General features: G+C 41.8%; 2 protein-coding genes across 9 annotated transcripts; both read left to right on the top strand.

Moving 5' to 3' along the window:
* The first annotated feature begins 553 nt into the window (after positions 1 to 553).
* Positions 554 to 8562, top strand: LOC139302702 (uncharacterized). The gene is made up of 9 exons (XM_070926410.1): positions 554 to 587; positions 1141 to 1456; positions 1849 to 1979; positions 2568 to 2945; positions 6147 to 6395; positions 7451 to 7555; positions 7696 to 7785; positions 8128 to 8186; positions 8257 to 8562. The coding sequence occupies exons 1-9, from the start codon at positions 554 to 556 to the stop codon at positions 8560 to 8562; spliced, it is 1668 nt and encodes a 555-aa protein (XP_070782511.1).
* Positions 8563 to 10351: 1789 nt separating this feature from the next.
* Positions 10352 to 26564, top strand: LOC139296345 (dynamin-2-like). 8 transcript variants are annotated; one of them, XM_070918781.1, is made up of 21 exons: positions 10352 to 10512; positions 13317 to 13390; positions 13855 to 14004; positions 14098 to 14301; positions 15329 to 15427; positions 15727 to 15887; positions 16153 to 16295; positions 16387 to 16522; positions 16924 to 16991; positions 18652 to 18790; positions 19575 to 19661; positions 19744 to 19814; positions 20585 to 20639; positions 20883 to 20894; positions 22042 to 22152; positions 22270 to 22379; positions 22625 to 22736; positions 23694 to 23861; positions 23973 to 24199; positions 25260 to 25508; positions 25759 to 26564. In XM_070918781.1, exons 1-21 carry the CDS (start codon positions 10352 to 10354, stop codon positions 25826 to 25828), a joined length of 2607 nt encoding a protein of 868 aa, XP_070774882.1. In that variant the 3' UTR covers positions 25829 to 26564. The 8 variants fall into 8 exon arrangements, with proteins under 8 accessions (XP_070774882.1, XP_070774875.1, XP_070774866.1 ...); XM_070918774.1 differs by lacking the exon at positions 18652 to 18790 and adding an exon at positions 17426 to 17564 and having other exon boundaries at positions 25762 to 26564; XM_070918765.1 differs by lacking the exon at positions 18652 to 18790 and adding an exon at positions 17426 to 17564.
* The last annotated feature ends 1054 nt before the right edge of the window (positions 26565 to 27618 follow it).

Genomic DNA, 27618 nt, shown 5'->3' with positions numbered 1-27618 from the left:
GAAGAGTTGAAGGGACAATGGCCAGTTCAAAAGTTAATGATTCAGGATCTTTAGTAAATCAAGTAGTTATAGTGTTAGTTTTTGTTGTGTTTTGTTATTTGTAGAGGAAAATGCACCATTTTGGACAGCACAAACAAAAGAAAAGACTGAAAAGAGATACTGCAGTCTGAGCAGGACTATCAACACAAGCTGGATGTTTTAACCACTGTCTAACTCTGCTTTATGATATATTTCACCATAATAAACCAAGTGGTAATACCTGAGGTGGTCCTTGTGTTATTTACTGGCCTAATTGATCTTAAACATTCACTGTGACACAGGCAAGAAATGGGAGGGATGTTGTGATGCTTTCCACATGGTTTTAAGTGGTTTTTGGGGGAGATTCAGCCAGAGGAAGCTGGCTGAACATAGGAAGTGCAACAACAAAGAGGAACCTATGACAAATGCAGAGCTGTGATTCATTTGGAGAAAATTACAAAGACGTGAAATCAGGGTGAGATAAGAAAAGGCAAAGGAAAATGACAGACATACGAATCGTATCAGTAGCGCGGAGATGATTTTCTTAATTTTGGTCTTTCTTCTGGGAGGTAAGTTTGCCGAGATGAATTCTTTTGTCCCTCTGTCTCTCTTCCTCTAGCTGAATGTTTGGGGTCTTTGTGGATGTGAGTTTTCTCAGGTGGACTTTTTTTTTTTTTAATTCACCCTTCCTGATTTTGTCATGTGACTCTCAGCAATTCCTACTGTCTTTCTGTTGTTTTTGAGCATATACTATAAACTTTGTTGAGAGCTGGGGGGACATTTGGAGGAAAGATTGCAGGGTTCAAAAATACTATGTTCTACACAAAATTCTGGTTATTTTTACAGACTTCTCTAATATCAGCTTTTTTTTCTTGAAATTAAACAATCAAAACAATAAACTGCCAACAACCCACAGACATCTCGTGTCAGGGGCCAAACAAAGGGTCAGAGGCCTTAAAGGTTTGCAGTCACTGCTTTAAAGAACAGGATAAGTCAGGTTGGTATGAGGGTTTACAAAGTGTACAAGTGAGAAGCGTAAGTGAGTGTAACTAGTGAGTTCAACAGCTGGTTGCAAACCGAATGAAGATCTGACCTTTGTTGCTGTCTGTGTGTTTCATGCAGGGTTGTGGGAGACTGAAGCTATGTCTGTAACAGGAGTGTTGGGAAAGGAGATCACAATACACTGCTCTCACATCAACGCATTTTCCAACATCAAATATTTCTGCAAGGGAACATGTAGAAATGAAGACGTCCTAATAAGTAGCAGAAAAAAGAAGAAAGATTCAAATGACAAATACAGTATTATAGATGAAGGAAACACGTTCAAAGTGACCATCTCTCGTCTGACAGAGGATGACTCAGAAACCTACTGGTGCGGAATAGAGAGAACTGGTTTGGACACATACAATAAAGTAGTCCTCACAGTCATAGTGGGTGAGTTGATTCAGCACTGTATGAATATCTTTAAAGATGTTCTTATTCTTCACCGCTTAAAAGATAAAGACCGTTGTTCCATTTCCTTTTCACATAAATGTGACCAATATTTCACAACAGGGACTGTCTCAAAGGGATCTTCTCTTTTTCACAACAGACAGTCATTACAGGAAAGAAATGAGACACTTACACAGCAGATAAAATGTGACTCAGAGACAAGGAACCAAATTAACATGATTATTTCTTTATTTTTTTCTTTCAGGAAACACAAAGGACCCTGACAGTGACTTGCCACAATCAAATTCAAATGAGGCAATAAATACAAATGCTTCATCATCTAGTAAGCAACTGTCTGACATGTACTGTATGTGTCCTGAGTGATACATCATCACTGAGACGTGATGTCGTCTCTTTTTCAGAGAAGCTGGTGTATATCGGAGCAGGTCTTGGGGTGGTTGTGCTGGCTCTAGCGGTGCTCCTTCTAATATTCTTCAGACATCGAAACAGAGACATCGGCGCATCTTCTGGTAGAAAACAGACTCACGGTAGAAAACACCCAGATTTATCTTAACTACTATCTCAAACAACCTAGCAATGACCTACTAACACCCAGGCCTGAACACCATGACAGGCACCTAGCAACCACCTCATCATGATCTAGCAACCACCTGGAAACACACTAGCAACCGCTACAAGCAATAGGATGGATACCTGACTAAAAGATCGCAGCCAATCGCTGAAGAGGTTTCCATACTATGTTGCTCTTCTTGTGGTTTCTTTCATTTTTCCCCCCGTTAAAGGATTTTTGGGGGTAGTTTTTCTCTAAGGATTCTCTAAGGAGTCTAAGGATAGAGGGTGTCATATGCTGAACAGACTGAAAATCCCTTTGAGGTTAATTTGTGATTTTGGGCTGTGTAAGTAAAATCTACTTGACTTGACGTGACATGCTCTAAGCAGAAACAAAACGCTTACGTTTATTCACTGCTTTTGATGCAGCGTTATGGCACCAAAAAGACTGTTTGTCTGTTTGTTTTTCAGGAAGTGAAAGTAAAAAATTTAGTTTTCATTTGACAAGGATTTAAAACTTTCTAAATGTATCATCACTCTCCTTACAGGAAAGGAGCATGACACGGTTTATGCAACACCATCCAGTCAGAAACACCATGCACACCACATCACTGCTTCGTCTTCAGCAGCCAGTAAGGACCAAAAAACAGATGGCAGGGCTAACAGCGTCTTCAGCTCGTCGTCCGTTCAGCACCAAGATACCAGCACAGATCACGCAGACAATATTTACGCCAATGTCACCGTTTCATCAGAGCCTCCGGACCAACCGGAAAGCCTCTTCTACTCCACTGTTAGCTTCAACAAACACAGCGACTGCAGCACTGTCACACCTCGCACTGCAGAGGTCACGTACTCCACCGTACTCCACCTATCAACAGATGAACCAACTATTGCAATGTCTGAACTCAGTGCTGATCATCTTCACTGTTAATTGCAGTATCTTCCCCTAATGTCAGAGTTTGCGTTGTGCTAAACAGGCAATACCCACCACTGAGACACATTTCTGCTTGACAGCTGAATTCACAAGTTGTTGTGAATGGATTATTTTAATAATTCTGAATTTATTTATTTTTCAAATTATTAAAATAAACATTATAAAATGGAATTATACATCATGTCCAGTAGAATTTAGATTGTACACGAATAAAATAACATCAATATGTGGATTTTCTTCTCCGTGTGTTTTTGTATTTTCTCTGTCTGTTCGTGGTTGACTGAGGTGAAGAAGTGGAATGTGTCCACACCCACCACCTCCCCGACAAGGACACATACATGCATACATACACACAGTTTTAATGAGATCGAAACAGGGTGAAAACAAAGCAAGATCTTTCTGCACATTTGATAATTATAACAAATAATCTCCTGTGTTTATTTTTCTATTGAAGCAGTCAGATGCCAACAATCAAAGACACATCTATCAGCCCAGGAGGGAGGACTGGTTAACATAGCCTAAATGTTTCAAATCAAGCTCAAAGTCACCGAGTTAGCATGTCAAAGTTAGCTATTGTCTTTCTACCTCTGGCAATTTGTCTTACTTATTACTGCATTTATATTTATTCTTCCTCGCTGAGCACCTGTTTGTTCTTTGACAGCTCCTGCACCTTTCAAACCTCCACTTGTCACCACAATCTGATGTGCATGTTAGTTAAAAATATGCGCAGGAAAGTGCTCTCTTTGTTGAGGATTATCTGAGGTTTAGTCCACTTTAAAAAGAACAAACACATCCAAGGCAGTTTTCTCTCAGTCTTGGTAATGATGCCATCTGGTGGTTTGTCTTTATGATAGACCAGACAAGTTTATTTCTACATCACCTGTCATATACAGGAAGTGTGTGTCCTCCAGCAGCTCAACAACACATAAGAGAGAATCGAACCTGTCAGTCAACACACTGTTCATCTGACAGCACGTACGCAGCAGTGACCAGTTGCAGTGGTCAAGGCGCCCACGAGTCCCACTAATCCCGCGTTCAACAGCTCAATCAGTTTACGTCTGCAGGACGATGCTTCTGCATTAATCGACCAGCACGAGGAGAACATCTGCAGTGTCAGCAGCCTCTCCATCGAGGCTGGAGACCAACACATCAGTGAGGGTGTCCATCTGCTCTACTCCACAGTCTGAGGCAGCCTCCCAGCCCAGGAGAGCACAGAACATTTACCCTCCTCCCATGAGAAATGAGGGAAATCAAAATTTACTCATCATATCTGTTTGTATGTCCACTATGATGACTCTCAGTTGTAATGTCAGAGTGCCCCAGGGCTCTATCCTGGCTCCGTACCTCTTCAGCTTATACATCAATGATGTGTCTTCAGCATGTATTGGAGCTGACGTCCAAATGTACACAGATGATACGGTAATATATATACATGAAAATAGCTAATGGTCATACCAGACAAACCAAGGCTTTAGCAGCAGAACTGAACATGGGTTATTGCTTACAAATTTAACTTTTCATTTGTATGAAGAAGAATGTGTTAAATCTTCTCTCAAAATGTACAGCGTCTCGCTTTAAACTTTACAATGCATTTTCCTGTTAACAGTTGTTTTAACCATCTATGTGGTAACATTCTCACACTTACACTGCAAATATCTTAGTCATGTAAGTCAAAAGTTTCTTACTTCACTTCTGGTTTTGTCTGTCTGTCTTGCTGATCTTGTGTCACGTCACTTGGCAACTTTTATGTCATAACTTATTGGTCTACTTATTACACGGGCAAAGTCAAATTTAAAAAACATGCATTTCAATTGGCTAAGAGCCAAGGAGCCAGGTTCCGAATGGGTAAAATCAAAATTATTTTTTTACTGGAAATGAAGCTGTAGGACATAAAGGAGGGAGGCTCATAATAAAAGCACGTTTTGGAAATAGGACATTATTTCAAGAAACATCAAAGTGAATTGTGTTGCTTTGTTTCTTCCAGGCACACACACACAAAACAAGGATCATAACTTCATACAGGTTTTTAAGCATACATTAAAGCAAGTTTTGAATATTCCATTGCGCTGCTATCCCTCCTTCTGGTAAGAGCACATTAATATCTGATCACATAACGGGTAGACACCTGCAGTCTGGATATAAATAGCTGGTATTGTAATTATTTTCATACAAAGATAACAGGGACATTGTGGTCATTGTTCTGTGAAGTACAACTATATTTGGTTTTACGTGTTAACAGATGAAGAGATGATGAGATGCAGCAGGTGAATAATTACTCTGAATATGAGACACTGTCACTCTCTCTCTCTTCATTTCTCTCCATCTCTCTTTCTCTTCTGCTTCTCTCACTCAGTTTCGTTGCATAAAATAACCTACATCCTCATTCTAAAATGTAAATGTGTCAAGTTATATGCTAGAAAGGAGAAGCTGCCATCCTCTCTCTATTTTGCGGAGAGAGACAGAGGGTGTGACAGAGTAGAGTACACTTATGTCGTGACAAACCACAGTACAGAAATTTAGCTCAATATTTGATATAAACTATAGTAAGCTGGAAAAGGCTGGACTGAGACAATGACAACTTTACTAAAACTCTTCATCTACTTAATGACAGGTAATTATATTCTTTGATGAGTGTGAAACATTTTGGCAAAAACCTGTTGATGGTGTTGTGATGAAATAACTTGGATTTTCTTGCATTTCTTTCTGACAGCTAGTGTGAGTTTACTGTCTGTGTCAGGAAACAAAGTAGGACCTGTCTGCATTACTTGTAAGTACAATGAACATGTAAAGCTTCACCCAACAAACCTTGTTGGATTCCACAATAAAACAATGGCTAGAAAATCATATACCTGGCAGCACAAAGACCATGGAAAGTACATTCTCTCAAGTACTGTAATTTTTGAGGTACTTGTACTTTACTAGAGGACAGTCCCTTTGCATGTTTAACTCTGATCCATCTGCAGATTTTGAGTATTGATCTGCTTTTAATCATCCTGATTCAAAACTAACCAACGTAACGCAAGCTTATATACATAAAAAATACACATAAAAAACACAATTCAATAGAACATATCATTTGGTTTGCAGACAAGTGGCTGATTAATCTCTATTTTTTCAGACTTGGGTGACATTACATCAAAGGCAGAAACTTGTGACACTAGGGACACTGTAAAAATCGATTGTCACTATCCAGACAGCCATGAGAACAATGACAAATTCCTGTGCAAGGGGAAGGATCATTTAAATTGTGAAGAGCTAATACATACAACAGAAGAGGACAGAGATGTGGTTAAAGGCAGGTTTGATATAAGGGACAACAAGAGACGGAAGTACTTTTATGTAAACATCCACAATGTGAGCAGAGCCGACTCTGGAACGTACTGGTGTGGCTCTGACAGGACATGGCAGCATGCTAAATTCAACAAAATCCTCCTCTCTGTAGGTGAGTACACTGAGTTTTTAAGTGTTTTAATTGAACACAAGCATAACGTATTCACTCTGTACCTTTGTGTCTCACACAGCTGCATAACTGAGCTGAAAAAAGTGAGAGTGAGAAAGAGAAAGCAACCCAGTAGCATGGCTGAAATTAGAAAAGCGATGTAACTATTCCCAGTGGTGGAAGTACATTTACTCTAATAATGTACTTAAGCACAATTTTGAGATGCCATTTTCTGCTGCTTTATTATCCATTACATTTATCGACAGCTACGGTTAGTGGTTACATTTCAAATTAAGATTTAACATACAAAACATACTGTATGATCAATTTATAGAAGTTTAACTGCTTGTTGAAATTAGGTCCCTTTCAACCAGCTGCAACATTAAAGTTGTGCTCCTTCAGATTTCAGGCCTGATTGAATTGGCGACACCTCTGGTTACCATGGTAACAGCTAATGTGGTTTAATATGACAGCCAACATTCCTTGAGCAGCTACTTTGGCAGAAATACAGCAGAAGAGCAACTGGTGTATATTTTTATAGTGCAGCCAAACAAACTTGTGTTGTGGGTATGTGTATGTCGGCCATTTGAATCCAGGGCGGTAATGGTGGACTCTGCCACTAATGATGGAAACCACCATATATAAATACAGGATGTAAATACATTAAATGGCTATTGCGGGAAAAAAAACCCATACAGACCATAAATAGTTGAAAAAATAGTAATAAAAATAAAACATTGACTATGACCATTCTGCTACATAGTGTGTACTTTTAATTTTCATACTTTAAGTAAATTTTGTTGCCAATACTTATGTACTTCACTTAAGTTAGAGTTTGAATGCACACTTTTACTTATTATTATTTACTTTAAGTAAATGGTCTGAATACTTCTTCCACCACTGACTATTTCTGAATGAAACTAATATTAGATAGAGAGTACTATAATGACAGTGATGGGAGCAAAGAGAGGGTGAAAACAGAGATGGGTTGTTTTTGCATTCTGTAGTTTCACTTGTGCCTATCGTCACATCTCTAACCTTCTGGCGTCTTCACACAGCTGAAAAACAGGTCAAAACCAAAGGATCAGACCCAGCGACCTCGAAGACGAAACCAACATCAGTGACCAGAACTGTACCAGAAGAAAAAACAGGAAAACAAGATGGTACTGGGCACTCATCACTTTGATTTCTATTAACATACAGCTGCTTTTCACACACTTGTACTGCTCAAACACACACTGACATGACCTCTGCTGACACAATGTATTATTCAGCAGTTTCAACTGTTGTCTCTCGGTTGCAGGTATCATTGCTGGAGGAGTGTGTGCATTGTTACTCGTGGTACTTGTGATTATACTTATACTGTGCAGACACAATCTCCCCAGGACACAAGGTGAGGGATGGAAATGTGGCAAAAGAAAACATGCAAACCACCATACATAAACACACATACTCTTTATATGTGTTTGTAGTTTTATAAACATTATTCTTGTCTTGAACTCCTGATTGCTGCTAGTCAACGGACACTTCTGAAATATTAAGAGTCATGTTAATATATTAAATTACAAAGCAGATCATGTGATTTTAATGCTGAATGACTGAATTAAGGAGGCAAACATTTTTCTGAATTACATAATTAGCTTAACTGGCACATGACTTTGTGAGGAATGACTTTCAATGCAGACAGATAAAGGTGTTGTGTTGTTTACGTCTATTCAAATGTTCTTTTTCGCAGCGTGTTGTGCTGCAGGGGAATCATCAGAGGAGAGGACTAACGCTGGACATAACACAGAGGTGTGTGTTTATGAGTTTGCATATGAGTACAACAGCTGCATCTATCACACTGCTCCGCTTCTCCTCGCAGGGAAATCATGGAGATCACCACTATGAGGACATACAGATGCGGAACCAGCAGGCAAGCTCAGGAGTCGTGCTGCCGTCTGTTTATGCCACCGTCAACCCTCCCGCAGACCAGCTCCACTATGCCACCATCAATGTCCAGACGGACTCTGTCAGTGTCTCGACAGATGGGAATGCACTTCCTGACACAAATAAAAATGGCCCCTCGGCCTGTGACTACTCCTCTATCAGTAGTTCTCAGGGTGCCACCCATTCTCCAGCAGCAGAGCAAACGCTCTATTCTGCAGTCACAAAGCCTGAGGGACCATGAGATAGACAGTCTGATGTTCACTGGGCAGTCTGAGGGGAACATGCTGTGCAGGATTTGCAGTAGTTCTATATACATACTGTCCATTCACCCAGAACATAGAAAAGTGATTCGGCAACGTTTATGAGTGATGGACCCTTTTATTTGGCACGATGTAGAGTTAGCTAGCTGTGGTCATTCTGACCACAAAAGTAGTAAGAATTGGTAAGGCAGTCAGTGCAGAAATTATACATTTCCAGTAAAAACTCAGTAAGATGCAGCACTTCACGCAGGCTCTCAAACTGGGAGGTTGTCCCCCCCCCCTTAGTAGGACGCAGAACCTTTGCAGGGAGGATGCACATGACCAGGGGAGAAATTGTAAAGTTGAAGCAATCTGACTCATGAAGGAAAAAAACAAGAGTTAAGATTCAGGTTTGGAAGATTGACATGTACACTAGAGGCTGTTTTATTAACAGTAAGCAGCCTATTCTTATATAATCATATATAATGATCATTGTTTATCATGTAATGCTTGATTCATAGAAATGAAATTCTGGAACTACTTGATCATTTGAAACTACTCACAGTACCTTGTAAAGCAACTTTTTCAATATTGCAGCATCCAGAGAGGTTAAATCACTGTTAGATTAGACAATAAAATGAGGTGAACCTGCCAATAACGTGATACTTCTTACTAACTGCAGGCTCAGTCTGCAATCTGCCACTCGCTCCACCAGAGCAAATGAGTCTGTCTTACATTTCACAGGCACTCAAATACAGTTTCTATTCAATTCTGTGATTTTCAGACAAACTGTTGTGGTTGCTACTGTTTTAAGCTTTCCTGTGAATAAACATAATTGAGTGTGCTTATCTTATAATGACAGACAATTCACTCATTTGACCACTTTCAGTTAATTATGACATGTATACCTGTATACATGTACATTTGTATTGAATACAGCACATCTAGTTTATGAGTTCTCTGCAGCGCCCTCTACTGGTTGAACCAGTGACCAGCTGGTGATTGGCTGGTGTGACTGCTCTCACAAATATGTTCATCATCCACTGTAACCTCCATCTGATACAGAGAAAAACAACGTTTGTCTTTTTATATTTTTTTTATACATCTCATTGTTTTTTAGGCCAGTTAAAGGACTTTTATACTAAACGGCCTGTAACTTTGGTAAATGCTCACTTTACTTGTCTAACTGAGACTTCTGTCTCACAAAAGCTTCAGATAAACTTCTGAATACATTATTACACAGAACGAGGACTGTAGGTTTTGAATAATTACTACAGTTGATAGTTAGGTTAGTATTTGCTTGTACATTCTGAGTGAAGCCAAGCTTTTCATGTGGTGAACCAGGTGAAGGTGAAGCAAATGCAAGTGTTTTCATTGCTCCTATCTCAAAGTGCCAGTCCAAACACTATATTGTAAAAATGATGACATGCGTGTGTACATTGACCGACGTCCCAGCTGACCAATGGCAGAGGAAAGTGACGCTTGAGGCGGAGCCACAATCTCCGGCGGAGGCTGGGTGTCGCCTGACCGGATGATGACAGAAGTTTTCAGTTTAATGTGGCTACTTTTATCATGCAATCATCCAGTTAATGGTCTCGCCAGCGCTCTGACCGCAGTCGGGACTCTTGACTTTAAGCGGCCCCGTGTTTTAATGAAATAAACTCACGGAGTCTGTGACAGACTGCCGTGCCATCTGGGAACTTTTGGTTTGCTGAAAGAGCGACCCTTCGGCTCTTATTTGACCGGGCAGGAGAGCAGGACAGAGCCCGCTGGGCTGACCGAGGTGCCGCCATGGGAAACCGGGGGATGGAAGACCTCATTCCCCTCATCAACAAGCTCCAGGACGCCTTCAGCTCCATCGGCCAGAGCTGCAACTTGGACCTGCCGCAGATAGCGGTCGTCGGCGGCCAGAGCGCAGGGAAGAGCTCCGTGTTGGAGAATTTCGTGGGGAGGTTGTACCGTTTATATGTAGTGTGGGATTAATCTGACGTTGTGAATGTGATTATGACTTTTTTGACTGTAGTTTGCGCCTGTTGCTGTTTGTTAAGACAAACTACGCCGAGCTTTTGCGTAAAAGTCGCCAACTAAGCACTTGGTTACGCGCTCTGTGTCGGTGCCTCCCAGTTCATAACGTTTTTTTTCCTCCAAGCGAATCTTTCCACTTTGGAGCCGAGCTATTCACGATCCACAATTACGCAAGAAAACAGCTGTCAAAACCTGAGGGGGAATTGGTTTAAAATGTGTTTAAAAGGGACTTTAGTCTAGAGCTCCTCATCCTGGAGCTACAGTTAGAAATATAACGTCCTCAGCAGGAACATTAACACTGATCCGTGCTCCATTTTAGGCCCCTTCTGTCAAACATTTACAAAGGCTGTTTTTCCTTGAGACTGCTTGCCCAAGGTTGTAAATGCATCTTTATAGGCCTCACATTACATAGGTCAGGTCAATGGTTTACTTTCAAGTGTCAGGCACTAATAAGTTGTTGGCAGGTAGGATGAGGTCATCGGCAGATCGAGGGATTATTGGAGAATTACACCAACAGTACAAATGTAAAATGCCTGGAGTCTGCGCTCCCAGCACGCCTGCGCTGCTGAATGTCTTTGTGAGGCTGATGAATGAGTTTGCAGGAATTTGAATGAGCAGTTGTTTGATGACAAATAGCTGCAAACCAACTGCTCCACCAATGCCATATGTTAGGATCCCTCTGCTCAGTTTATAACAACGTAGAAAAAAAGTCACTTGGTTTGTTTTTCCGTTTAAACACAGCGACACAAACCACGGGAGAAAATCTATTCGTGAGGAAAGGGAAGGGGAAGACGACACGGCTGTGTTGCTGCAGTAAAGGTCTAATCTACTGAAGATATCCGTCGCTTTGTGTTGTTATCTTCAAGTGAAGGTGCCCAGAAAAGGGATCACGTTGCTCCTCTGCATGTCAGAATGATTTCACTTGTTGTCCAAGAGATAGGGAATGTTGATTAGGCAGCCACGTCTCCTTATTTTCCTGTTGCCTTTTGTCTCCGAGTCCCAAGCAGTGGCTGGGGGAGACAGTAGGGGCATTGATGTGTTTGTGCTGGGGTCATCAGTGATGTCACCAGCTGCACTGTCATGTGTATGTGACACACTGGGTACCAGATACCCACAGGAGGGTACTTAGCTGTATTCATGTTTGTTAATCAGCCCTCTGACACGCAGAGGTGACTTGTGAGATCAATTTATTTATTCATTTTTAGTTAGTTGTAGCAGGTTTTAGTCCGTAAGAGCTGCAACTAACTTTTGATTATCTGTTTATCGTTTTCACCTTAATCATATAGACCAGTGGTTCCCAACCTGGGGGTGGGGCCCCCTCCAATGGGCTAGATGATTAATCTGAAGGGCCACAAGATGATTTAAAAAGCATTGTTCATCTATTGAAATATAATTTATAAATATCAGTTTTTTCTATAACATTTTCTTTTGTGTGTGAAATATTGTTTGGTTTCACCTCTTGGGGCCTTTAACAAGGGCCTGTTATTCAAACATAACAATCTGAGTTGTTTTGAGGGGATTCCGTATTGATTAATCTGTCGATTCTTTTTTGGATTCATTGATTCATTGTTCGGTGTTTGAAAAGTAAAAAACTGTGAAAACGTCCACCAGTAGTTCTGAGAGCCCGAGATGACACCTTCAAATGTCTTGTTTTGTCTGACCAACAGTCCAGCATGAAAAGATATTCAGTTAATATGATAGAAAACAGAGAACAACACCAAGTTCTTACATTCAAGAATGTGACGATGAAACCAGAAAATATTTGGTGTTCTTGCTGGACTTAAATGACTGAAACAATGAATCAATACTCAAAATTGTTGCAGATGAATTTCCGTCAATCGGCTAATCGATCTAGTTGGGAACCACTGATCTAGCCTATAAAGTGTAAAAGAAAAAGAACAAGAGGAGCCCATCGCAAGTTACCAGGTCCAACAGCCAGAAGCCCAACAGTATTCAATCTGCAATAATATAAAACACAAAAAAGGAGCATTTGAGAGCTGCAACCAGCAGATGTTTGGGTTGGATGTTTACTGGATTAAATGACTCAATGATTTAATTGATTAACTGTCTTGTTGGTAATCGTGTTATTCATGTTGTGCTTTCATAAGTGACAGGAAGAGATGAGGAAAGAGGATGGGAATCACTGTTGTGTAACATCCTGACTGCTCTGTCAGCAGTGGACAACAGGCAGTGTTGTGTGTGTGTGTGTGTGTGTGTGTGTGTGTGTGTGTGTGTGTGTGTGTGTGTGGCCTGCTTACCTTACGTTGAAACTCAGTCTCAGTCTTTGCTGCTGACCTGGCAAACACACAGACAGACTCGTAGCCTGGAGAGATGTGTAGTCAGTGACCTGGACATGATCTATTGAACAGGAGTTTCCATTCTGTTGAACGTGCATGTAATGAGAGGGGGAAGCAGGGACACGCTTCTTTCTCTTTGCACTATTTATAATGAACAGGGTTGTAAGGTAATCTTTGGCTTGCATCAATAATGCACACGTGTACATGCGCAGGAACTAGGGATCGATTTGAGAGCGTGTGCTTTTATTTTGGTAGAAGCTGACGCACATTCAGTATTTTGAAATCAGAATGCTTTTCCCCCCAGTTTGTATTTATGAGATTAATGAGAGTGCTTTTGATTTCTCTTGTTCTTATTTTAATACCGAACGGCCTATTTTCTGTCAATATCCTTGTGTGTGTATATTAATTTTTATGTCTGTCTCTCCCTCTTTCAGGGACTTTTTGCCCAGAGGATCCGGCATCGTCACCCGTCGTCCTCTCATCCTCCAGCTGGTCAACAGTAAAGCAGGCAAGTTGTATGCGTCGGTCAAACAGTTGTGAACAGGTTTGCGCTCTTCAATCCAGGCTTTTCAAGAAGTAGTCAGGTGTCTGTAGCCAAAATTAACAGTCCTATCTAATTATCAATTAATACAAAATGTAAAGTAAAAAAGAATCAATTGATTCCACGTGCAAAAGGTAACAAAATGTGAAAAAAATGAAAGTGAATGTTTTGGTCGTATATGTATAGACATGCAAATGTGCACATGTACGTACGGCTGACAGGTGTAGACACACACTTCTGTGTTATAAACAGTTTATTACACCATGTTTTATGCAACTAATTTAGTTTCACTCCCTCAAAGTTCCTGCACTGTCCCTCTTTGTGAATTCTTCCCCTTTCCGTCCCCTATCTTAAGGTAATAGTTTCTATATTCATCTCCCAGAAATCCACTGCCCTCTCTCTTGTCTAAGTCTCTCATTGTCTCCATGTAGAGTATGCAGAGTTCCTGCACTGTAAGGGACGCAAGTTTGTGGACTTTGATGAGGTCCGTCTGGAGATTGAAGCGGAGACTGACCGGCTCACCGGATCCAATAAGGGCATCTCCCCCATCCCCATCAACCTCCGTGTCTACTCCCCCAATGGTAACACACACACACACACAAACTCATTCTTCTATTTGCACTTTTCCAACCTCTGTCCGATTGATTTCTTTCTTCCCCACTTTCCTCTCCTAGTGCTGAACCTGACCCTGATCGACCTGCCGGGGATGACCAAAGTGGCCGTGGGAGACCAGCCTGTGGACATTGAGCACCAGATCAGGGACATGCTGATGCAGTTCATCACCAAGGAGAGCTGTCTGGTCCTGGCCGTCACCCCAGCCAACACTGACCTGGCCAACTCCGATGCCCTCAAGATTTCCAAGGAGGTGGACCCTCAGGGTAAGGGGACCTCGTGAGACCACGAGGAAAGCGTGTGGTCGTGTGCAGGATCGTGTTAATCTGTTCGTCTTTTGCTCCCTTTTCTCTGGATATTTCTCTAAATGTAACCATTTTGTGCTCTAATTTGGAGCAAGGCTAATTACTCTTATCACTCTTCTTTCCATTAATCTTTGCCTCAGTGCAGGAGCCGGCGAATAATTAACAGTTACATTATTAAAAGACTTCTTGGCAGCATAGGTGCGCTGAATAAGATGAGTAGAGATATAATTAAATGTAATCATCTCCACCTTTGGCCTTCTTTCATTCAATCCAGAAGATGTTATTAATCATTTAATAACTACATACTGTGTTGGCAGCAGTTTTACCAAATTATCACATCACACTTTGTGAACAGAAAATTCAGTAGGTCTACCCTAAGTTTGCTTATATTCATGATCTGGTTTAAGTAAGTTATTGCTTACTCAATGGCTGGCATGTGAGCACTCTTGTTAGCCACACTCGTGGCAGTTGGTCCGTCTCGGATGAATTGTAATAACTTTGGTAATCCCTAAACTTTTCATCTTTAATCTGTCCAATACTGATGTTTAAGACCAAATACATGCAAAACGAATGACATTGATCAGTCTCAGCTGTACTTTGTGTTTAGTGCTAATTAGCAACTGTTAGCACGCTAACACGCTAAAGTAAGATGGTGAACAAATGGTAAAGAAGATGGTTAACATTGTAAACATTGTACCTGCTTAACATCTGTCTGGTAGCATTGTCATTGCGAGCATGTTAGCATGCTGATGTTAGCATTTAGCTCAAAGCCGCCTCAAAGAGCAGCTAGCGTGGCTGTAGACGTAGACTCGTAGTCTTGTTTTTAGTTAAGTTTATATATAAGTTTGCAACAGATGAAACATATTTTTTTTTTATGACATAATTTTTTATTAGAATGCAACTGGCTAAATAATGTAATTACATTATCTCTATGAATCCTACAAATCCTGTTCCATGTGGAACATAATCGTGACACCTTTGTCTTCAGGGCTGCGGACCATAGGTGTGATCACCAAACTGGACCTGATGGACGAGGGGACAGATGCACGAGACATCCTGGAAAACAAACTACTGCCTCTCCGCAGAGGTAAGACTACACACACACACACACACACACACACACACACACACACACACACCCAGTTCTGTAATCTTGCACATTGGTTTGGAAATGAAAAAATCTCTATGACATTAAAGTGACAGTTTTAATTTTAGATAAACAGATTGACCACAGTGTAGGAACTGAAGCTTTTTATATACTTAGTTCTCCAATTTTTAGAAAGTAACGGGACAAGTTAACGTTTGGTCACAAATCCTATGCAGTCTGTAGTCTTGAGATTTCGGGAAAGGGGGTAAAAACATTCTCCTGTCTGTGTTTTTCTTTAGGGTACATCGGGGTGGTGAACCGCAGTCAAAAGGACATTGACGGGAAGAAAGACATCCGCGCCGCTTTGGCTGCTGAGAGGAAGTTCTTCCTGTCCCACCCTGCATACAGACACATTGCAGAACGCATGGGCACGGCACACCTGCAGAAGACGCTCAATCAGGTGAGACACACACCTGATCATGCGCACACACACACACACACACACACACACACTTTTAAGTCTATTACATCTATTTTATGTGAAGTCTAAACTTAAATTTGTTGCTAATTTCCAGAGCTCTAAATATTTTCTCTGGTATGTTTTCATTTGTGAACTTAATTACATTAATTCATTGAATAAGTGAGCGCGTATGTTTTAACTTAAAATGGATTTTGCTTTACATTTTACATTCTTTCAACTTTTTTTTACTTTTATTTTCCTCCAGCAACTTACCAACCACATCCGTGACACCCTGCCAGGGTTACGCAGTAAGCTCCAAAGCCAGCTGTTATCGCTGGAGAAGGAGGTGGAGGAGTACAAGAACTTCCGCCCTGACGACCCCACACGCAAGACCAAGGCCTTACTCCAGTCAGTACACACACACACACACACACACATGCAGATACACAAATACACACGTGTTCAAGAAGTTCAGACATTTCTGGTATGCAACCTGCAGGATGGTGCAGCAGTTTGGCGTGGACTTTGAGAAGTGCATCGAGGGGTCTGGGGATCAGGTGGACACCTCCAACTTGTCTGGTGGAGCCAAGATCAACCGCATCTTTCATGAGCGTTTTCCCTTCGAGCTGGTGAAGGTGACCACTGTTATGTCTGTTTTCATCGTGACTATTACCGTTATGTTTTATAGATTTCATTAGCAACATTTAAGTCACGTATTTTTATCATTTAATTTGGCAAGGAATTGCTCTCTTGGGTTTTTCTGCTAACAAAAAAAAACAACTGTCAAAGCCTTGTTTTTCTAAGGGTAAACAAGTGGCCCTGTGAGTGTTTTGTATTTACAGTACTGGCTGTGTGTAGCAATCTTAATAAATACTTGTCATACTCTTACCTAAGCTCTCATAAATCTAATACTAAGAAAGGGTGCACAAGCCCGCAGACTCTTCCTCTTGTCCGGCCTCTTGTTTGGCAATAAGAAGTAGGGTCCTTTTTTGCATCGAACAATAAAATCTAAGCTTTTTTTTACATTGTGTCTTAGATGGAGTTTGATGAGAAGGAGCTGAGGAAAGAGATCAGTTATGCCATCAAGAACATCCACGGAGTCAGGCAAGTTGCCTGCAAACAGCACATCACATGTGGCACACATTTTCCTTCACCGTCTTTATGTCTGCTTACCCGTCTGCCAGCTTTTTCCCTATTTGTTTGTGTCCGTTCAGCTTTATAAAGACCTTCAAGTGTCAGTGTCTGTCCTGTTTTTCATGGCCATTAAGTGTGCTGCTCTTTTGTCTGTCTTTGTTGTCTTTCATCTGTGACATCTTTTTCTTTTTTTAGTCACCCTGGCTGCTTGTTAGCCTTATGGGCGTCTTCTACTCCACTTCTTCTAGTTTTTCTTCCGCTACCCCTCATTTGGTCTTCCTCAGTGTCTGCCTGCTCATGTCTTCCTTCATCTGTGTGCCTGTCTCACACTCTTCCTGTTTGTCTATCCACCCCCCTCTCCTGCTCCATGTCCCCCATGTCTGTCTTGTCTGTATGTCCTTCAGGACAGGCCTGTTCACCCCAGACCTGGCGTTTGAGGCCATAGTGAAAAAGCAGATCATTAAGCTGAAAGAGCCCTGTCTGAAATGCATCGACTTGGTCATCCAGGAGCTCATCAACACAGTCAGACAGTGCACTAATAAGGTATCACTGCATGGTCTTCTGCCCGGCTGCCACGCCTGTACATGCACACCACAGAGACCAGCAAACTTTAGAGCTGCCAGGGGCTGTTTGGGTGCCAAACTGTTTTATAAAGCGGCCGTTTTAGTCTTTTAGCTATGTGCTTTTGGACATCATTTCGGCATCCTGGATTATAAAATAAAGTGGATGAATTCAAAGGAAAGGTTCTGTTTTTACAGTCCTGCTTTGAAGTTCACATGCATGAACATGAGTGGATACATTTGAATGTCCTGGCTGTACTGCAGTGCACTGGAGTGGTGTCTCTGAGAGGCTGTGTGGTCAGAAACACACAGGCTGTTACATGTTCTTGTACAGGTTCATTACAAAACAAGCTGCAGGCCTGGTTTTAAGCTACAGCTCAAACAAGACTAAGAGTCTACAGTCATGCTAACGGCGCTGTGAGGCTGTACTTCGGCACAGCTGTGCTTCGAGCTAAATGCTAACTTCAGCATGCTAACATCCTCACAATGACAATGCTAACATCCTGATGTTTAGCAGGTATGATGTTTAGCATGTTCACTATCCTAGTTTAGTGTGTTAGCATGCTGACATTTGCTAATTAGCACTAAACACAAAGTACAGATGAGGTCATTAGTTTTGCAGATATTTGATCATAAACCAAAGTATTGAAATTTTGACCAGATGGTGGCGCTAGAGGAAATTTAAGTGATTAGGAAGTGGTGGGCAGACTGACACTGTCAGGCATGGAGCCATGCCGCTAGCACGACTAAAAAGCTGTAGGCTGACTCTTAACATATACATGAAGAGGAAGCTGAAATTACAATGAACACTTTTGAGATCCTGCAGCTTGTTTTCTGTTCTGTACGTGAAGTAGAACTAACTAAATGCCTGTTTTTTTTTTCTTTGTCATATTCCTTTATCTTCATCACTTTTTTCCTTTTTAAAACTTTATTTTTTCCCAAACTATTTCATCCAACTTGGGCTTTCATTTCTCTATCACCGTTCCCTTTTTCCTCATCATGACCCACGCTACACCGCCTTCTCCGTCACCTGACATTAAACCTCCACCTCCCATGATGCCTCATCACAGGACAGGCCTGTTCACCCCAGACATGGCGTTTGAGGCCATAGTGAAAAAGCAGATCATTAAGCTGAAAGACCCATGTCTGAAATGTGTTGACCTGGTCGTCACCGAGCTTGTCGCCCTGATCAGGAAGTGCACTGAAAAGGTAAACAGGAAAAGCGGAGAGACAGATTTAAAAGTGATGAATACAGAGAGAGGACTGAACGTGGGGAGAGAGTGAAGGGAAAAAACAAAGAAAGGAAATGGCAAAAACCAGACAAATCACAAAGATGTAGTGAATTTGTCACTTGTCTAGTGTTGTCGATCATTACCCCTCACCGCTGCTTGAAGGCTTCACTCAGCACACGCTCACCTTACCCTGTGGTTCCCTCTTTAATTACAAATCTAAAAGAGCCCTTTCCCATTCTGATCCTGGACCCCCACCAGCCACCAACCCCTCACCCTGCCTCACTTATTAAATCAAACCCCCACTCTCACACTAAGAAATCTGGCTGCTTAGAAATGGCTGTACTTCACCCTGTCTTGTTTCTGAACTTTAACCTGATCCTCTTTCCTAATTCCTGCCTGATTTGTTGAGACTCGTTATCAGTTTGAGATTACATTATGCTAATTCAAATTTCTAATCCACCGTTTCCTTACACTCATAACAGCTTAGTTGCTACCACAACATCTATATCTGACAAGAAATCTCAAGCTGATATTGAAGTCATTAGTGCATGCCTCCTCTGTCTTTATGTGTCAAATGTCTCGCCTCATGATTTGTGTGTGTTTGTACTGTATATTTACAGTCAGTGGGTCAGTGTGTAGCCGCTCATGAGGATACGCAGTGTTGACAGGGGAGTGTAAGCCTACACGTGTGTGTGTGTCTCCTATAATCACGGTGCCTGCAGCAGCGTATGTGTGCGTGTTTTCTGTGTGTGCGTCTACAGCTGGGATCGTACCCTCGACTGAGGGAAGAGACCGAGAGAATCGTCACCACCTACGTCAGAGAGAGAGACAGCAAGACCAAAGACCAGGTGTGTGTGTGTGAGGATGCAGCCTACCTGTACATTTCTACAGTTTCACTCCTTTGTGGACACAACATGTCTTGCCTTTCAGGTGCTGCTGTTGATTGACATTGAGCTGTCCTACATCAACACTAACCACGAGGACTTCATTGGATTTGCCAAGTAAGACCATCTTTGATTTGTCGATTGACAGAAATTCTATCAATCATTATTTAATTTTTCAAGCAAAGATTTGTTGGTTTTGTCTTCTCAAAAGTGAGGATTTGATGCTTTTCTTATATGATAGTAAATTGAATGTATTTGCCTTTTGGGCTGTTGGCTTAATAAAACAAACTTTGCCTCTGGGACATTATAAAGGATATTTTTCAGTATTTTCAAATATTTTGTAGACAAAACAATTAGTTGAAAAAATGATCAGGTGCTGCCTAAAATGTTCTCTGTCTCATTCTCTTCAACATCCAGTTAGTTCATGTGCAGGGAGTGATCAATCTAACGTGAACACTATCAGTCTTTCTATCTGAAATTGTTGAAATACTAGATTTCTGAGGCCTGACACTAATATCAAAAACAATTCATTATATTTCACAGTGTTCTGTATATTGCTGTGGCTATTAAAGAAGTTTTTGTTGCGTTATTACTGAAATTATTAGTCGATTCACTGTTCAGACGCTGGACAGAAAATGAATCGTCAACCATTAACCATTGTGAGAATGGATTCATCATTCAAGCACTCCCTAGTTCCAGTCTCTCGTCCGCTGCTTTTCTTTGTCATATGTGACCATGAATTGAATGTCTTTGGGTTTTACACTGTTGATTGGACAAAATAAGCAATTTGAAGACACCACCTTGAGCTTTAAGAAATTCTGATGGGCCTTTTACACCTGTACTGTATCTTATACCGGAGTTTATGTTATTGAATCTCTCTCCTGCAGTGCCCAGCAAAGGACTGCTGCTAACGCCACCAAGAAGAGAGTGATGCCCAATCAGGTAACTCACCTGTTTAAACAGAAACTCTGTACGTCCCATATAAAGCGTTCACACCACTGTAGCATCTGAGCAGCTGCTTGTGTTTATTTCCTGTCCTTTCGGTTGTTGTCTCAGCCCGTCTCTCCTGTCATTGTTGCCCTTTGTTGCTTCACATTTACATATTCTTGTCTGTGCCCCTCTTGTCTTTTCTCTTTATTTCCCTTTCCTCTTTCTCCTCTTCTCTTCCTCCTTTTTACGGCCCAGGGAGAGATTCTTGTAAGTACCGTACCCCCTGCAGCTCCACCAGTCACTTCCTCTTTGGGTGGGTGGGGGAGTCAACGGTCATTCAGACCATGTCGAGAAGATTTGTGCTCCTTGATGAAGAAGAGGGAAGTGAAAGAGTTACACTTGTGGATGTAACACGAGAACTGGATACCGTGTACCAAGTTTCTCTCCCAGCGAATAGGCCAAAAAGGTTTCCCCCTCAGCTTTCCGGCCCACTGCATATACACATTGGTGTCTCTTTTCCTGTCCCATTGACTTTGCACTGGGATGATGTCATACACAATAATAGCTTTTCTAGGCCCTATGGAAGTTTTACAAATATGAAGTCTTCATGGTTGAAAAATCCACGATACACAGTAATAATCAACCTTGTCTGCAGTTTGAGGTGTCCGTTTCTGGACACTTTGGTACCAGACGTACTGCTACTGGCTACAGCGTCTTCATTTTGATCAGCAAGACTGTGTTAATAAAAAACGGCCCATATCTCGGGAAATCCTCAGTTTCATTTTAATTTCAGGGTATAGATTTTACCATTACATCTTTTATTTCACTCATTAACCCCTTAATGACTCGAGTTGAATCGCACACACGCATGGTGTCCCTGTTAGGGTTAGGGTATGTAGGATATGATGCTATGAGGAACATAAGCGGTGTGAAAAAATAAACTGTCTGGGTCTCAAGAGACATCCAGCGCCCCTTCTTGCCACTGGGACCAATTGCAAGGCTTACTCTCCATCTATATAATACATTCATGGTTACGTCACCCAGTCTAGGATGCTGCATATGTAAGCTTATCATCCTTGTGTGTCTGTTCCCTTTGTCTTCTTGTCCGTCAGTCTGGCAGAGAGAGGGATGTGGAGAAGGTGACTTTTCATTGGTCATCTTTTGTTTCAGTCTCTCTACGTTTGCAGTGAATTTTCAGTTCATACATTATGGGTCTGCCTGCACTGTGCTCTTATTTTATGAAGAATACTGTTGCACTTGGCTGTGTTGTGCTGTATTTCGATGCCAATTCTCCGCACATGTCTATAATTCTGTCTATCATTTGTCTTTAGCATTGTGTTTGCATGCTGTAGATCCACACTACCCCTCTTGTGGGGTTGTGTAGTTTAGTCACCTGTCGGACTCTCGTGTGCAGGTGATCCGCAGAGGCTGGCTCACTATCAACATCAGTATCATGAAGGGAGGGTCGAAGGACTACTGGTTTGTCCTGACTGCTGAGTCTCTCTCCTGGTACAAAGATGAGGAGGTAAGGCTGCTTACGGGACAGTTAATGCATGGAAATGTATAGTTTACTCGAAGTGGGCTTTTTCTTATAGTCTACCTTCCTTTATATTTATCATTACATCACTGGGTGTTTTATCAGGAGAAAGAGAAGAAGTACATGCTGCCTCTTGACAACCTGAAGCTGAGAGATGTGGAGAAGGGCTTCATGTCCAGCAAACATGTCTTTGCCATCTTCAATACTGAACAGAGGTATGGATGGATCTTAAACAATCAGGTTGTTCTAATCTTTGGTTGATGTTGTGTGTTAAGATAATGTTTTTGGGCATTTTTGCCGTTAATTGATTGAGTTAGAGAGGAAATGTGGGAGATAGCGAGGGGGGGGGGGGGATTGGACTCAAACCCAGGGCCTCTGCAGCAAGGACGCAGGCTTTGTACATGGGACGCCTGCGCTACCAAGTGAGCTATAGGGCGCCCCTTATGTGTGTGTCTTACAGGAATGTGTATAAAGACCTGCGTCAGATCGAATTGGCATGTGACACTCAGGAGGATGTCGACAGCTGGAAGGCCTCGTTCCTCAGAGCCGGTGTTTACCCAGAGAAAGACCAGGTACGCAAGAGTGCATTCACATTTTAGATACTGCAGGCTATTTACAAAGGATTCTTTAAATGTGGCCTGGGGATATTTAAAGACACACAGCACATTATGACTTATGTTTACCAGAGACTTTTGTCGGCTGTTTGCATATATTTGGATACGATTAGCTTGTGTTTGTGTAGCTTAACGTTTTAAACTCCCTTTGACACTACAATTTAAATTTTTCCGAGGTGGCTTTTGTGGAGCAGAAATGCTCTTTTTTTTTGCAGTACCCTGTTTTACAACCACGTTGTGTGCAAGTGCTCATTCAGTTCACTGCCCCGCTGGTCCAGGCCACGCCTTTCCACTGTTTACCTTCAGGTCATGTACTTACAATTAAACACTGAGAGTGTATCCAGAGATCTATTATTCATCGTCACAAATACTGGTGTAGTTTTGATGGAGGGCTAAAACCAAGAAAAACAGCCTTCAGCTGTATTTGCAGTAGAGCTGTGCCCGAGACCAGTTAGTTAAAAATGCAGTTAAATCCCCTTACACTGCTTCAGATCTTAAACAGTCAATCAATCAAATAATAAAGTAATCAAAGTTACTTTGTTTATTATTTGTTTTATTTTATTTGAGAGTTTTATTATCAAAATCTCGGCTAATGTGCTTCATCATGACTGTGTGGTTTGATCAGATTTGACCACCAGCTGCCATCAGATACTGATTCAGATATTGCTACGTCCTGATTGGTGCTCAGAAGTATGTGACATAACATTTTTCCATCAGAGCCCCGTTCACTTCAAACCGATTTCTCACATGTGAAATAACCAAAAATTGTACAAACTTTGGCAGAAAACGGTGTGTTCATGTAGGAACCCATCGCTCGGAGTAACTGGAGGGAGAACACATATTTTCAGGGTTCTTTAAGGGACCACACAAACAAAACATCTCTGCTTCTTCTTCCTCTGTCTTGGTCTCCTCCAGCCTGAGAGCGAAGATGCGATTAATTCTAGCGACACCGTGTCCATGGACCCGCAGCTGGAACGGCAGGTGGAGACCATCCGCAACCTCGTGGACTCATACATCGGCATCGTCAACAAGTCCATCAGAGACCTCATGCCCAAGACCATCATGCACCTCATGATCAACAGTGTACGTCTTCTGTCTCTCTTACCGTTGGTCAACTTTAAACGCTCTCAGATTTAGAGAAGTATGGCAAATGAAAAACAACAGCTGTATTAACCCTTCCTTTCCCATCTCCAGGCGAAGGACTTCATCCACTCTGAGCTGCTGGCCTACCTGTACTCTGCCGGGGACCAGGGCAGTTTGATGGAGGAGTCAGCAGAGCAGGCTCAGAGGAGAGATGAGATGCTGAGGATGTATCATGCTCTGAAAGAAGCCCTGGTCCTCATAGGAGACATCAGCACCACCACTGTTTCTACACCAGTGCCTCCACCAGTAGACGACAACTGGATCTCTAAGGATCCAAGGTGACAAACATGAATAAACACATATATGTAGTGTAGCAGGACATGTCAGTGCAGGAATGCCAAAGTAGGTTTGAGATCATTTAGAAACAGTGTCACCATGACATAGTTTGTCCACCAGAGAGCACTGGCGTGTTTATTTTCCAACTGTACGATGTCCCTCTTGGTTTGTATCCTGGTCACAGTTCTTTAAAGAAACAAATCTAAGGGATGTGTTTCAAGGTGGGTATGAAAAAATATGTTCTTACCATAATGTAATATAGATATCACAGTGCCGGGCAATACTGACATAAAAAAGATTTAAGTATCAAAAGAAAAGAAAAGTTCATCAGCAGGCAATATAGTGTATCAACATACACATTTATTCCTATATATTATTAGTTTGGGGTATTTTATTGCAAAATAACTAACTGTATTTCTTAGTTTTGACTCATATTCCATGTGATTCAAACTTGAATGTACTCACACAAGTTCAATAAGGCAGGAAAACCTTTAAGGATGGTTTATTTGAAGTCCTGCGGATTACGGTATCACAAGGGGTGCATCTCATCCAGACACCTCAGTCATATCAGTCACATCTAAGACCAGTACCTTACTGACCTGATGTCGTATTCATTGTTACACAGTCAACGGCTTGCAGACTTCTATCTCCCCATCAGCATGTCACATGCGCACCAAAACAGCTTCAGGGGACGGCCACCTGACGCAAATAAATGAAATAATGTGTACTCAAACTCCACTCATATAATATGTACTTGTATTTAAGCATATAATTCTAATTATAATCAAAATGTTTGCATATTCCATTAATCAATTTATACTTGAAACCTCTTTATAAACTCCTATAATGTTATCAGAGCATATGTAACGTATCAACATAAACAATTTACCAAATATACAGATGTGCTTAATGGGCTCTTTATCTGTATTTAGATAATACCATTATTAATAATCCACACGTTGCTTCTTTCTTTCACATTAACAGTCTTGATCAGTCAATGAACTGAAGGTGTGAGATAATTTAAAATGGGGGACTCAATAGCATCCTGTCTCTCTGTCTCAGTCCTCCACCGGCGTCCCGCGCTGCCTCAGCAACTGCTCCTGCTCCCAGCCGACCCCCAGCAGTGAGGGGGCCCACCCCAGGTCCTCCGCCCCCTCTCAACCCCTCGCCAGCATTCGGAGCACCGCCCGTGCCATCTCGACCCGGCCCTGGCCCAACGGCCTACGCGGGCGATCCCAACTCTGGTGCCGTGCCTCTTGTGCCTTCCAGGCCGGCCCGCGTGCCTCCTGCTCTGCCGCCCGGGATTCCCAGGTAAAGTCTGTCCCACACACACACACACACACACACACACACACACACAAAATCTGATGCCTTTTGTGGCTTTGGTATTGGTGGAAGTCGATGGGACAATTGAGACTGCTGGTGACGGGTTGTACTAGATGTTCTGGCTTTTGGTGATCTGGGAATCATTGGTGCATGACTCTCTGATGATATTTTGCCTTGCATGTTTCTCCTCTCCCTCCCCCTCCCCCAACACCTTCCCTCCTCTCTCTTCCTGCAGCAGAAGACCCCCGGCTGCTCCCAACCGACCCACTGTCATACGTCCGTCAGAGCCCTCTCTGCTTGACTAGAAACACACACGCATACAAAAACACCTCTCCTTTATATTTCTCTTGAGCAGTCTTGTTTGTTTTTCCTGTATATTCCTATAACTACAAACATTGTCCTACTGTAACTGGTAATCTCATGCTGTTTCAGTCTGTGCATTTCAGAAGCATTATGTATGTAATTTTGACTTTATGTGTAGGTAGCTTTTTTAACAAAATATATGATGACATTTTCTGCATTTCGCACTATGAAAAGGGATACATTTGATGATTTTATTGACTCAAAGGTTATGAACCAGCAAGTCATCTTGAATTTTGCTCGTTTCATTTGAAATGAAATAACTTTTATATAATGTTAAGGAAACGGTTTTAGAAGTCATTTTTTCATGAGTTTGATTACTTGCTAACGTTTTGTCAGACATCTTACACACTAAGCACCTCATTAAGTAAGCAGCACATCTTTTTTCTCTTCATTGTAGGTAGCCTTCAAAATGAGCTTATTAAAATTAGACTGACCAGTAGGCTTCAGTATGTAGTATAAGTGTAGTAGGGTTGAGGTCAGAGTGCCTCTGACAGTTACCTCCCACCACTGCTCAACCTTGGTGAAATTTGGATCCAAGTGCCTGGAGCAAAAACTATTTTTCCAATTACTTATTATCACCTTAAAGCCATAATAAAAAAAGGGATCATGTAAAGAAAAGGGGCCTCTCTTTCAGGAGGTGTATAAAGTGACGGACTGAATAAAGGCATAAATAAAGAAGGTGTGGTGGCTGATGCTTGTTCTCACTACTTCAATTCTTTTCTCAAATTCTCATGCACCACCAAGCCTTTCTTTGGTCGTCTTTTTTTTATTTTATAACTCATCTCTTGTCGCATCTGTTGTTTGATCTTCCGTTTCCGTCCACAGACGGTAAACATGCAGTACATGTACTTCCTGTCACTGTATTACACGACAGAGTCCAGGTCAAGACCTTCTGACTTGTACGATAGTCAAATGGAGACAGCCGCGCAGAACAAGAACGTTTCACTTTTCTGCTTGCTGCCTGGCATGACCTTCCTTCCTTCCTTCCTTCCTTTATGATGGAGCTCTGGGTTACCATGGTAACCGTGGTTGCCGGTGGCAACGCACAGCACAGATAGTGTTACTCATTGCTTTTGGGCTGTTCGTAGAGCCGGGCAGGGATAAATAAAGGTATGCAATCCTCTGTTTTCTAGAGATCTTTTCCCTCTCCATTATGTCCGTCAGCTGTGTGTGTTACTGATCCACTTGCGATCAGAAACTGACTGGAAATCTTTTCACGGTCTTCTCACACAGGCGACCTCCACAAGTCCCCTCCCGTCCCAACCAGTGGTGAAGGACCCCTTCGACTTGGACTCTGTAGAGTCTGCTCTGCCTGGTGCACTTGGCATTAGAAGTTCAGGTGTACCAAAGAGTTGCTGTCGTCTGTTTCCTGTGTGCATTTCTGAAAACAGTCTTTTTAGGAATTTAAGGACATTAAAGGCAGGGAAAGATGCTGAAATAATCGGTGTAAATTATGACATATGGTTGTGGCTGGACCAAAGCTGACATCCTGTGTGTGTTGGGCTTGCTTCAGTCCACAATGTAAAATGATCTTACTGCAAATAAATGAAACAATACAAAAATACTGACGACCTCTGTACACAGTATTTAATATATACTGTAGATCAAAGATCATGTTTTTCTCTTTACCTGTAAGTACAACTGAAATACTTTGTCTCATAATTCCTCTCTTGAAATATGAGTCAACGAGTAAATGGAAGAAAACTGCCAAATTAAAACTGAATATTGAAAC

Source organism: Enoplosus armatus, chromosome 2, assembly GCF_043641665.1.
Source record: "Enoplosus armatus isolate fEnoArm2 chromosome 2, fEnoArm2.hap1, whole genome shotgun sequence".
Taxonomy (NCBI): domain Eukaryota; kingdom Metazoa; phylum Chordata; class Actinopteri; order Centrarchiformes; family Enoplosidae; genus Enoplosus; species Enoplosus armatus.
This window is presented reverse-complemented; position numbering and strand designations above follow the sequence as displayed.